Here is a 12,264-nt window from a genome sequence, read left to right on the forward strand (position 1 = left end):
TAATTACCAATATATTTTGGACCGATGTTAGAATGATACAAGATTTTGGTCATTTTGGTGATGTTGTTTGCTTTGATACTACATACAGAAAACATCGAAATGGCAGACCACTTGCTTTGTTCGTCGGTGTAAATCATCATAAACAAACAACCGTGTTTGGTGCAACATTATTGTAAGACGAAACAATTGAAACCTTCGAAGGGTTGTTTGATGCATTTAAAGATGTTATGATGGGAAAGAGACCAAAATATATATATATATATATATATATATATATATATATATATATAGGGTTGTGCTAAAATGACAACACCATTTAATATAACACCATACCACCATTAGGGGCCCTAGGATCTGGAAATCCGACCGTTGCTAAGCTGCCATGTGGCAGCTCTTTTTTTTTTGTTTAATCAAATTAAAAGGCTGAAAGGCAAATTGGGAAATCTCTTTATAATTTGATACAGAAACAGATTCACGCTACCCTTCTTTCCTTCCATTCTCAAAGATTTTCGTTTCTGCATTTGTCGCTAGATTTCTTCAAATTTTCAACCAATTTCGATTTTGATTCACGATTCTGCAATATCTATCGCCAAATTTCACCCAGCATGTTTAATCCAGTTTGAGTTCATCTCAATTTGACCAATTCAATGACAGAACTTAGGAATTATGTCCAAGGTCTGAAAACTTATGTCGAAGGTTCTGATGCACAAATGTTGTTAGATGAAATGGCGAGGAAAAAGAAGGCATGTCCTGATTTCACATATCACTATCAGCTTGGGAGTTCAAAAGAGTTGAAAGCGCTTTTCTGGTGCGATGCAATATCTAAGCGGAATTATCAACTGTATGGTGATGTTGTCTCCTTCGACTCCACATACAATACCAATAGGTAATGCCTTGTTCGTTTATATATAAATTCTGCATTCCATGTGTTAGGTTTTTGTTTGGATAACATTGTAGATTAGGACTCTAATATTTGCAGTCTATTGTGTATTATATTGCAGTTTTTGGACTCTAATATTGCAGTCTACCATTTACATGTATGAAACAGGTATTGCATGATATTTTCACCCTTCACGGGCAAGGACAACCATGGAAAGCCAGTCACATTTGGAGCTGCACTCTTATCCAATGAGACCACAAAATCTTATTCTTGGCTCTTCAAGAACTTTTTGGAATCCATGGGTCAAGCTCCTAAGATGATTGTTACCGACCAAGATAGAGGTATGAGAGCAGCTATTCGTGATGTTTTGGTGGATACAAAGCATAGATGGTGCATGTGGCACATTATGCTTAAACTTACCGACAAAATTCCAAGGAGATGTCTAGAAAATGAAGAGTTGAAAAAAGAGATTAGTGCTTGTGTGTGGTCTGAGGTACTAGAGCCGGAAGAGTTTGAAGATTCATGGATGGGGGTAATGGAGCGTTATGAGCTTCTTCATGTCGAGTGGTTTGTAACAATGTTTGACGATAGAGAGATGTGGGTCCCTGCCTATTAGAGACTTTCCCATGGGGTCTCTTATTAGGACGACGTATGTTTCCGAGTCTGAGAATAGCTTTTATAAAACATTCACCAGACCTCGCTCCAATCTAGTTGAGTTCATCATGAATTTTGATCATGCCTTGGCTGCACAGAGAAATTCTAGCTCGAAGTTAGATTATATGGATTCAACTATTATACCACTGTTCTCCAGTCAGTTGGTATTAGAAAAGCATGCTTCAACAAAGTACACTGATCACATGTTCAAGAGAGTGCAACCTGGGATAGTGGACGCATTGCACCATTGTAGCACTGATGGTTTGTTGAAAGATGATGTGTTAGAGATCTCCACAATAAAGGACAAGTATAGTAAATCTTGGGTTGTTACCTACACGTCCAGTGAGGATTCGTATTCCTGATACCACTCTGTCACGACCACAGACTCCCTAGTACTAGTGAGCGTAACTAATTCGTGACTAAACAATTCTCAACAATCATAGGACAACATAAACAGGGTGAAACCACTTAAAGCAATAGTCTCAAAGGCATATGGGTACATAGTCAAAATGAATTCAGAGTATCAAGGCTAAGTTCATCACTTTCTAGAACATAACTCTAGATTTGCAGCGGAAGAGTCCAAGACAAAATAGCACGTATGAAGACATGCTACTTTAGGCTACCTAACTACTTATTTAAAAGTCTTGTCCCAACACCTTCGCCTTCTCGTACACGTTCAACCTGCACATTAGAAAAGAAACATGCAGGGTTGTGTACTTGGTATACTCAGTGGGCACATTGCCGAAAACGAAATTTGCATAACAAGTTTTGTCAGCCAGTTGAGTGAACACGGGGTTTGAAACTTAAAAGGCCCGAGTCACAAAAATTCTTTTCATTTCATAAAATTGATTGCGCAATCACATAACATAGATACCATATCTGAAACGTATGTGAACCGGGAATGTGGCCACATTCCACGACGGTCACTGGACCGGCCAACTTAAGAGCTAGCTCACGATCCCCATAGGTGTACACTAGTCCGAGTAGGCTTTACTTCCCTACTGGGACCCGAATTCGATTAAACATAATTGGCATAGCCAAGTAGATAGGTAATCCATAAAACATAAAATGGCATGACAAAACATAAATAGCACAATTTTCACATAATCATGCTAAAAGGCAAGTTCACATTTTGAAAGAAATGCGCACCTCAAACTAAGGTCTCTTTCAGAAATCTCGTTGACTTAGTCTTAAACAACTTGCGAAGACGTCCCTTTAGAAAATAAGGTAATACCTTAATTAGACTTTAAGAAGTCAAAAAAACTTAAACATGAATGCATTTTAAGTGCGTGCTCATTTTATTCTCTTTCTTATTTTTCTAGAAAAAGTTCTAGAGTCCTTTGAATATTACCTTCTATGCAAATTATTCAAGCACTAAAATAAGTTTGAAAGTTTAGTTATCAACTCGGGATTTATTTCGAGAGCCATCACTTAACATTAAATTTTGACCGAACACCTAGGACGGCCCATGATTTAAAATTTGCACAGCAGGCCCAAAAATCCATAATAAAATTCTATTAACAGCCCACTCCTCTATTTAATTTCTTAGTCCACTACTTTTAAATTCTTTAGCCCATACCTTTATTTAATTTAAGAGGCCCAACTAAAAAAAAGAAAAGCCCAGCACTTAATTAAACTCAGCCCCAATATACTCCTCCTTTTTCCATCGGCACTTTCCTCAAATTTCATACTCAAAAATCCCAAATTGAGGGAATCAAATCCCTAATCGGAAATCAGCCGTCCGTTCTCTCTACTCAGCGTCGGCCGGTCACTACTCCGGTCGGCGTCTACCTCAAGCCGTCGGAAGACCGTTCCTCCTTCTCATTCTCCCTCTCTCTCTTTCTCTCTGCTGCATCGCAGCGGTGTAGCTCCACCGCCAGCCGCCAGCTCTGGAGCGACGACGAGCCGGCGTCACCTCCGTCACACAGCCAGCGCTGCTGTCTCGACACCCCTTCGCCGTTTACTGCTGCTGCGCCGGGACTAGCCCGTCGAGCAGTTCGAGCTCACGGAGCTTCTTTCCGTCGTCGTTCAGAGTCTCCGATGGCTCCTTCCTAAGCTAAGTCTTCCTATCTTAGCTATTTAGGTGGTTTCTTTAGGCAAAGTCTGTTCTTATTTCATAGTTTTAGATTTAGGCAGATTGTAGCTGCTCTTCGAAGAAATCGGCAGATTGGACAATCTGGACTTTTGGCTTACAGATTTGAACTTATTTCTTACTGATTGTGAGGGGTTAACATTACTTTAAGGAATTTGTGTACACGTAGTGGTTTCTATGTTTTGAGTGTTGAGCACTACTTAGCTACTAAGTTTGAGACAGAAGGAGCAGCATGTTGTTTCTCTTGTTTCTTTATGAAGTAAAGCTCTAAACATGTTTGTGCTTGGTTTTTCTACTGATTTACTTGGAAAGAAAATGCTATTTGAGGTTTCTAAGTTGTGGTGCCTCTATATGATGATATGATGAATTATATGGGAGAAAGATGGAGGTGTACTACCTCTTGCAGTGGCTATTGATTCCTTTTTCCTCTGCTCCTAGAACTCACAGCTTGCCCACTTGCTCTCTGGTTCCTTTTTGACAAGTTATGGGATAGGGTGAGCTTGAGTTTTAACATAAAGTACTTGTGAGAAGGGAGGAATGGTGTTACCTATGGAGAGTAGGAACTCCCTTTGATGCAAGAACTCTATGCAGAAGCCTTACTCTCTCACTAACTCACTACTCTCTTTCTCTATTGCTGGTTGGAAAGTTGTGTAAAGGGGTGAGGTCAAGGGGAGGCATATATATATAGGAGTCTTGAAAATGTGAAATCTGCAGGATAGATAATATGCAGGAGTGTATCTGCTATTTTGAGCTATGTGTTGGCTTCTCTTTCATAATCTACTTGAACCTCTATTGTTCATATTGTGTATGGGGTCTTGTCTCAATTATGGCTGATTGGCAGCTTGTGTGAGGTTGTACATATGGTGTATCGTTAAAGGTGAATGGGCTGAGCTCATCCTTTGTTTTCTTATTGCAGCAAAATCCTTTTTGCTGATTCTTCACCACCTTTTATTTAAATAAGCTTGGTGTTTTGCCTGTTCATAAGTACTCTTGCTTCTATGTGTCTCTTTTGATTATGGCAGGTTCCTTCCTATGGAGTGTATGTAGTGGCTGCCAAGGATTATGCACAGGAGCTGGTCTGCCATTTTTTTTTTCACAAGGAGGAAAGTCCTCATTAATAAAGTATTGTTGTTATCTTTCTTAAAAAGGGTGGGCTGCTATTTTCTTGTACTCTTTGACTAATTAAGCCCTTTGTTTTCTTGTTGTAGGATAACCTAGGAGAGAGAGACGGCTGCCTTGGTTGGGTGGGAGATGTGGGAAGATTCCAAGGGCTGACTTCCATTTTAGGATATACATATCTGCTCCACTTAGTCAAATAGGCTACTGCCCTCATACAGGTTTGCATTTTATATCCATTACTAGCTTGGCAGTGGGTCTTTCTTGATTTGAGCATAGATCAATGACTCTTGTTTTTGTATTGCAGGTACCTACCATGATATAAATTGGGCCAACAGGAGAGGCCCAACTTTCACATATTTATGTACACTAACATTTGTAAATCATGGATACTTAATACGTATAAAAACAATTCTTATTAAAGCCATAGTCAACACTTGTATTCTCTTATGTTAGTGTATTTTATTTAATACGAAGAAATAAACACGAATTCATTTTAGTTCATTCCCCATACCCTTTTCGTTTGTAGTCATCGATTAAGCAATATCATTATTTAAGCAAGTCGATGATCATAAGGCAATAAGCATTTCTTAAATTAAAGATAACTAGGAGCAACAAGCGTTTCTTAGTTCATCGGCAGTCTTAGAATTAAGATGATTAAAAGAGCGGCCATTACATTCTACCCTTCTTAGCAAAAATTTCATCCCGAAATTTGCTTATGTCATTCAAAAAACTCCGGGTACTTCTCTTTCATTTTGTCCTCCAACTCCCACGTAGCTTCTTCGTAGCCGTGATGCTTCCACAGAACTTTCACTGTCACAACAGATTTATTCCTCAGCTCCTTGACTTTCCGATCCAAGATTGCCTCTGGCTTTTCTTCGTAGCTTAAATCTGGTCGTAACACCATTTCTTCTTGGTGGACTATGTGTTTGGGATCGAACACATATTTTCTCAATTGTGACACATGAAAAACGTTGTGCACATTTCCGAAACTCGGTGGTAGCGCCAATCTATACGCCACAGGACCAACTTCCTCTAGAATTTCGTAGGGTCCGATGAAACGCGGCCTTAGTTTGCCTTTGACACCGAACCTTGTTATCCCATTTGATGGAGATACTTTCAGGAAAACTTTCTCTCCAGACTTGAACTGTAGGTCCATTCTGCGAACATGAATGCATTTTAAGTGCGTGCTCATTTTATTCTCTTTCTTATTTTTCTAGAAAAAGTTCTAGAGTCCTTTGAATATTACCTTCTATGCAAATTATTCAAGCACTAAAATAAGTTTGAAAGTTTAGTTATCAACTCGGGATTTATTTCGAGAGCCATCACTTAACATTAAATTTTGACCGAACACCTAGGACGGCCCATGATTTAAAATTTGCACAGCAGGCCCAAAAATCCATAATAAAATTCTATTAACAGCCCACTCCTCTATTTAATTTCTTAGTCCACTACTTTTAAATTCTTTAGCCCATACCTTTATTTAATTTAAGAGGCCCAACTAAAAAAAAGAAAAGCCCAGCACTTAATTAAACTCAGCCCCAATATACTCCTCCTTTTTCCATCGGCACTTTCCTCAAATTTCATACTCAAAAATCCCAAATTGAGGGAATCAAATCCCTAATCGGAAATCAGCCGTCCGTTCTCTCTACTCAGCGTCGGCCGGTCACTACTCCGGTCGGCGTCTACCTCAAGCCGTCGGAAGACCGTTCCTCCTTCTCATTCTCCCTCTCTCTCTTTCTCTCTGCTGCATCGCAGCGGTGTAGCTCCACCGCCAGCCGCCAGCTCTGGAGCGACGACGAGCCGGCGTCACCTCCGTCACACAGCCAGCGCTGCTGTCTCGACACCCCTTCGCCGTTTACTGCTGCTGCGCCGGGACTAGCCCGTCGAGCAGTTCGAGCTCACGGAGCTTCTTTCCGTCGTCGTTCAGAGTCTCCGATGGCTCCTTCCTAAGCTAAGTCTTCCTATCTTAGCTATTTAGGTGGTTTCTTTAGGCAAAGTCTGTTCTTGTTTCATAGTTTTAGATTTAGGCAGATTGTAGCTGCTCTTCGAAGAAATCGGCAGATTGGATAATCTGGACTTTTGGCTTACAGTTTTGAACTTATTTCTTACTGATTGTGAGGGGTTAACATTACTTTAAGGAACTTGTGTACACGTAGTGGTTTCTATGTTTTGAGTGTTGAGCACTTCTTAGCTACTAAGTTTGAGACAGAAGGAAGCAGTATGTTGTTTCTCTTGTGTCTTTATGAAGTAAAGCTCTAACCATGTTTGTGCTTGGTTACACAAATAGGATATACATATCAGCTCCACTTAGTCAAATAGGCTACTTCCCTCATACAGGTTTGCATTTTATATCCATTACTAGCTTGGCAGTGGGTCTTTCTTGATTTGAGCATAGATTAATGACTCTTGTTTTTGTATTGCAGGTACCTACCATGATATAAATTGGGCCAACAGGAGAGGCCCAACTTTCACATATTTATGTACACTAACATTTGTAAATCATGGATGCTTAATACGTATAAAAACAATTCTTATTAAAGCCATAGTCAACACTTGTATTCTCTTATGTTAGTGTATTTTATTTAATACGAAGAAATAAACACGAATTCATTTTAGTTCATTCCCCATACCCTTTTCGTTTGTAGTCATCGATTAAGCAATATCATTATAAGCAAGTCGATGATCATAAGGCAATAACCATTTCTTAAATTAAAGATAACTAGGAGCAACAAACGTTTCTTAGTTCATCGGAAGTCTTAGAATTAAGATGATTAAAAGAGCGGCCATTACAGGATGATCGCCGGAGCCAGACATTTTTTAGTAAGAGTGAAAGATTGAGAATTGATGATAGAATTTAGATAAGAATTGTGTAGCGTGGTGAGAAATTTTGTGTGGAAATGGAGGTATTAAAAGATGCAAATGTGAGTTTCGGAAAAAAAAAATTGAAAAATTAATTAAAAGTGGGAAGAAAATGGATATAATTTATTGGGAAGTGGGAAAATATTTTTTTTATTTAAAAATGAATTTTAAATTAAATTCGAATTTTTTTTAAAAAAAATTGAATTTCCCGTGCCAGCGGCACAGACGACGTCCGTCCAAGCGATCACCGCTGCGGATGCTCTTAAATCCCGAGCTAAAAAGTTTGTGCCCACTTATCTTAGGACGAAGGGAGTATTAAACTCGAAATAATTAATAACAAATTATAAAAATTTGGAGCGATTTGATTCACAATACATGAATGGGGATCAAACTAATGAATCCACATTTAATCAAACTAATAATAATTATAGGAAATGACTAAATCCAAACCTGCAAACTGGACTGGAGTATGCCGGTGATGATGTTACGTAGAAATACCACCACATCATTGGCCTTCATCCATGGCCTGCCCCTCAACCTCATCTCTAATACAATTTGTTGTCGAGAAATGCAAGGAAACAAAAATTCTTGAACGCATTGAAAATACAACAAATAATAAACCTAAAATTATAAGAAAAAACCTCCCTTCCTTAAGTATTGCACCGAACCTTTCATGTAAAAATCGCAGCAAAGTTGTTCGAATTCTAACGCCCTAAGAAAAAAAATGTTTGTACTTAATGATTTCATATAATTTGAATACAAATTTATAACAACGCACAAAACAATGCCGCACGATCATGAAAAACACACTATAAAGGATGATATTGGTTTTGGCTCCATGAGTGGTAGCTTTATAAATATGAATGCAACAATTTTTGATAACCGAATAAATTGAGCACTCCAGATCATTGAGCAAGGTTTGGAATGGTTCCATGGTGTCAACCTTTCTTCCTAGTAAGAACCAAAATATCAAGCTCGAGTTTATTATATAAGATAAGTAGGTATGTATGGATAGTAAGCCTCTAAATGTCATATTTATAGGCAGAAAAAATAACCATAACACTTTATCAAAACCTTTCACATTCGTCATTTAGGATAAAATTATAATAATGAATTGCATATTAATTTAATTATTTTGGAATTAATTTAATCACATTAAGAATTCGTTAATCGCATGAAACGTCGGTAATACACAAATATTAGTACATACTCCCTCCGTCCGCGAATAGGAGTCTCATTTCATTCCGACACGGGTTTTAAGAAATGTTAAGAAAAGTGGGTGGAAGAAAGTTAGTGGAATATGAGACCCACTTGTATAAATTATTTTTTAAATTATATGTGAGTGGAATGAGTTGGTGGAATGTGGGGTCTCTTTACCAATTATAGTACTAATGAACCGAGATTTCTATTCGCGGACGGACTAAAATGATAAAACAAGACTCCTATTCGCGGACGGAGGAGGGAGTAATTCGTATTTTGTCTCACAATTAATTCTCATAATTAATTATCTATGGCGTTGGTGTATTCATTCTCATAATTAATTAGTACTCCCTCCGTCCCACTTTAGGAGTCCCGGTTGAGTTCGGCACGGGTATTAAGAAATGTGAAGGAAAGTTGGTGAAAAAAGATAGTGGAATATGAGTCCTACTTTTTTATATTAGTTTTATAATAAAATGTGAGTGGGAAAAGGTTAGTGGAATGTGAGGCCTAATACCATTTATAGAATATTCTAACTGGGACTCCTAAAGTGAGACACCAAAAAATGATAAACCGGTACTCCTAAAATGGAACGGAGGGAGTATTAATTAGTCAGCATGGCCTCATTATGTTGTTAAATTAGCCAACCGTTTCATAAAAAACGCTTAGAATATTTAGATAGTCATATCATTAGTGTTATAATCTAGAAACCATTTTCATATAAATCACACGATAATGAAGTTGCAAATGACGCTTGAAATTTAATGTCAACTTCAAAAACGGCAGTTTTTTTTAGTTATTGCATACAAAATCTAAAATTCATAAATATTTAAATATATAGATTCATGTCCAAAGTATATAAATATTCAAATAATTACCAAAACTCGTCTTTTATATAAAGTACCACGATATCGTTTAAGTTGATTTGCGGCTAGTTTATGTTTAGTTTTCAAAAACACTGCCTTTAGTTTTTCTCATTTCGGCAAATATTGTAAACCACACAAATTTTATAAATAATATAGAAATTGGAAAAATAAGTTTTATTATTTCAGTTTAATATATTTTATACACATCTTTCACTTTATGAGTGTTGACTTGTTGGGTTTATGCAATCCTGAAACTTTGTTTGGGTCGTTCGGCTTGTGCAACTTTAGCCCAACTTCATTAATTCTTGTTTAGCTTTTCAGCCCAGGCCCAATTACAGTTAATTCAACCAGTTATAAGTTCAGGCACAATTTCTACTGGTTATTGGGCTTCTGCGTATGCAAACAAATGTTGTCTTGCTACATTAATTCTTACACAGACTTAGTTGCAATAAGACCGGCATAGGTGGGTTGAACGGGACAGAGCTGTTGCACGTGGGGTCAACGAAAACTCAAGAGACCAAATTTTAAGAAGTTTCTGATATTCGTGGTCAGATAGTGGGGAAGGCCGATTCGCGACCTCACATATGTCTGTCTATGTCATTCATTGAAGCATTACAAATTAGACATTCATTAAAGCATGACAAATTATGAAAATGAGACCGACCAAAGTCTAATGACTAGGTCTGTCAAATCGAGTACCTACAGATATCTGTACAAAATATTCATCCATTCTCGTACTCACCCCGACTTAATGTGTGATATATTGTGAACACACCTAAGTTGACATGTGATGTTGGTATCCCGAATACTCACACCCGAATTTATAGTAAAATTGATTCTATAGTAGTATTTGAGAGAATATTCAGAATTACAAAATGATAATTATTAATTGATCTTTATTTTGTTGAATTTATGTGTTGTTTGATGCTTTTCTTTTATTTTGTTTAACTATCACAAAACAACAAACTAATGTAAGAAATAAATTTTATCTCAAATTAAATGTTACTGCTGCAAATCAATACTCGTGTGATGAATTTATTAATGTGGTTTTGCCAATGGAAATGGTCTTAAATTAGCCAAATTAAAAAGCTCACATTTTATCTCATATAAACCTTAATTTTCAAGTAAAAAAGTAAACACCTTATTTTTTTATTTTTTTCACAATTATTTAGTTGTGTTGGTAATCGAATTCAAAAGACGGCAACAAGATTAAAAGTTTAAAACACTAGTATCTTTTTAGCATCTTCACCAACTGCATTTAATAAAAAGAATAATACACATTCATTTACTTTTCCCTATTATAAGATTCCTCTAAAAAAAAGAAAATATAGATAAGAAAAGATTATCCATATTTGACTTGTGTCTGTCTCGTCAAATTAGGCAAGTCACACGTACTACCTCCGTCTCACAATAAGAGTCATGTTTGATGTAAGTACGAGTTTAAGAAATGTAAAACAAAGTAAGTTGAATAAGTTAGTGAACTATAAATACTATTTACATATATTAATTTTATAATAAAATGTGAGTGGAATAAGTTGGTGGAATATGGAGCCTACTTACTATTTATGGTAAAGGGTAGAGATAAAATGCAAACTCTATATATTGTACAAACTCCAAACTCTTCGATACAATATCAACACAGTTTCAACACAATGTCAATACAATGTAAAATTTCAAGATTTTGATGTTAACACAATGTCAATATAGTATCAACACAATGTCAACACAACATCAACTGTTGACACTATGTTGACATTTTTTGTTGATATTATTTTGTCATCTGTTGATATTTTCCAACAGTCCAAATCATAGTTTGGAGTTTGTACAATATTTAGAGTTTGTATTTGATTACATCTCTTATGGTAAAAAAATGAAATGTGACTCTTATTGTAAGAGGGACTAAAATCATAAAATGTGACTCTTATTATGAGACGGATGTAGTATATAACTATGTACAATAGTATTATACTTTTTTGTAAAGCAGGGGTAAGATTATATGGAATAAAAAATTTAGTGGTCTAGATATATAGTTATGTGGTGTGGTCATTCAATCAAAATTTTAATAATACTCCCTCCGTCCCATTTTAGGAGTCCCGGTTGGAATATTCCATTATCGGTAATAGGCCCCACATTCCACCCATCTTTTCCCACTCACATTTTATTATAAAACTAATATATAAAAATAGGATCCACATTCCACTATCTTTTTTCACCAACTTTCCTTTATATTTCTTAATACCCGTGCCGAACTCAACCGGGACTCCTAAAGTGGGACGGGGGGAGTAATACTTTGTTTGTTTCCTCATTTCTTAATATGTGTCTCGTTTTGTCCCGACATAGGTTTTAAAAATTGTGGAAGAAAGTAGATTGAAAAGTTAGTAGTATGTATGTCCTATCTTTATAATTACTCCTTCCCGTCCCCTGAAAATAGAAACCTTTCAGTTAAGGAAATTTTTTCTCTTAGGTGGGACCTATTTTCTACTAACAATTTTTGTTTTTTTTATCTCTCTTACTTTTCTAATTTTGGGTAAAAAGTCTTTATTTTTAAGGGACAGAGGAAGTATTTTATAATGTAATATTAATGAGGTGTGTTAGCG

At 36.6% G+C, this 12,264-nt stretch overlaps 2 protein-coding genes and 2 long non-coding RNA genes across 4 annotated transcripts; 3 read left to right on the top strand and 1 right to left on the bottom strand.

Annotated features, from left to right (window-relative positions):
* The first annotated feature begins 647 nt into the window (after positions 1 to 647).
* Positions 648 to 1,896, top strand: LOC148926594 (protein FAR1-RELATED SEQUENCE 5-like). Its single transcript, XM_089059184.1, has 3 exons — positions 648 to 886; positions 1,049 to 1,447; positions 1,524 to 1,896. The coding sequence occupies exons 1-3, from the start codon at positions 648 to 650 to the stop codon at positions 1,894 to 1,896; spliced, it is 1,011 nt and encodes a 336-aa protein (XP_088915310.1).
* A 1,325-nt stretch (positions 1,897 to 3,221) lies between these two features.
* LOC125186733 (uncharacterized) lies at positions 3,222 to 5,171 on the top strand. Its single transcript, XR_007170493.2, has 3 exons — positions 3,222 to 4,748; positions 4,835 to 4,963; positions 5,050 to 5,171. It is a non-coding gene; the product is annotated as an uncharacterized LOC125186733 (long non-coding RNA).
* Positions 5,172 to 5,463: 292 nt separating this feature from the next.
* LOC125189556 (uncharacterized) lies at positions 5,464 to 5,901 on the bottom strand. The gene is made up of 2 exons (XM_089059185.1): positions 5,769 to 5,901; positions 5,464 to 5,663 (listed from the first exon to the last, which is right to left on the bottom strand). Exons 1-2 carry the CDS (start codon positions 5,899 to 5,901, stop codon positions 5,464 to 5,466), a joined length of 333 nt encoding a protein of 110 aa, XP_088915311.1.
* A 426-nt stretch (positions 5,902 to 6,327) lies between these two features.
* On the top strand, positions 6,328 to 7,284 carry LOC125191217 (uncharacterized). Its single transcript, XR_007171067.2, has 2 exons — positions 6,328 to 7,082; positions 7,169 to 7,284. It is a non-coding gene; the product is annotated as an uncharacterized LOC125191217 (long non-coding RNA).
* Positions 7,285 to 12,264: the final 4,980 nt, after the last annotated feature.

This window comes from Salvia hispanica, chromosome 5 (genome assembly GCF_029641045.1).
Source record: "Salvia hispanica isolate PSC_SH4W2 chromosome 5, Shi_PSC_v1, whole genome shotgun sequence".
In the NCBI taxonomy this organism is placed as follows: domain Eukaryota; kingdom Viridiplantae; phylum Streptophyta; class Magnoliopsida; order Lamiales; family Lamiaceae; genus Salvia; species Salvia hispanica.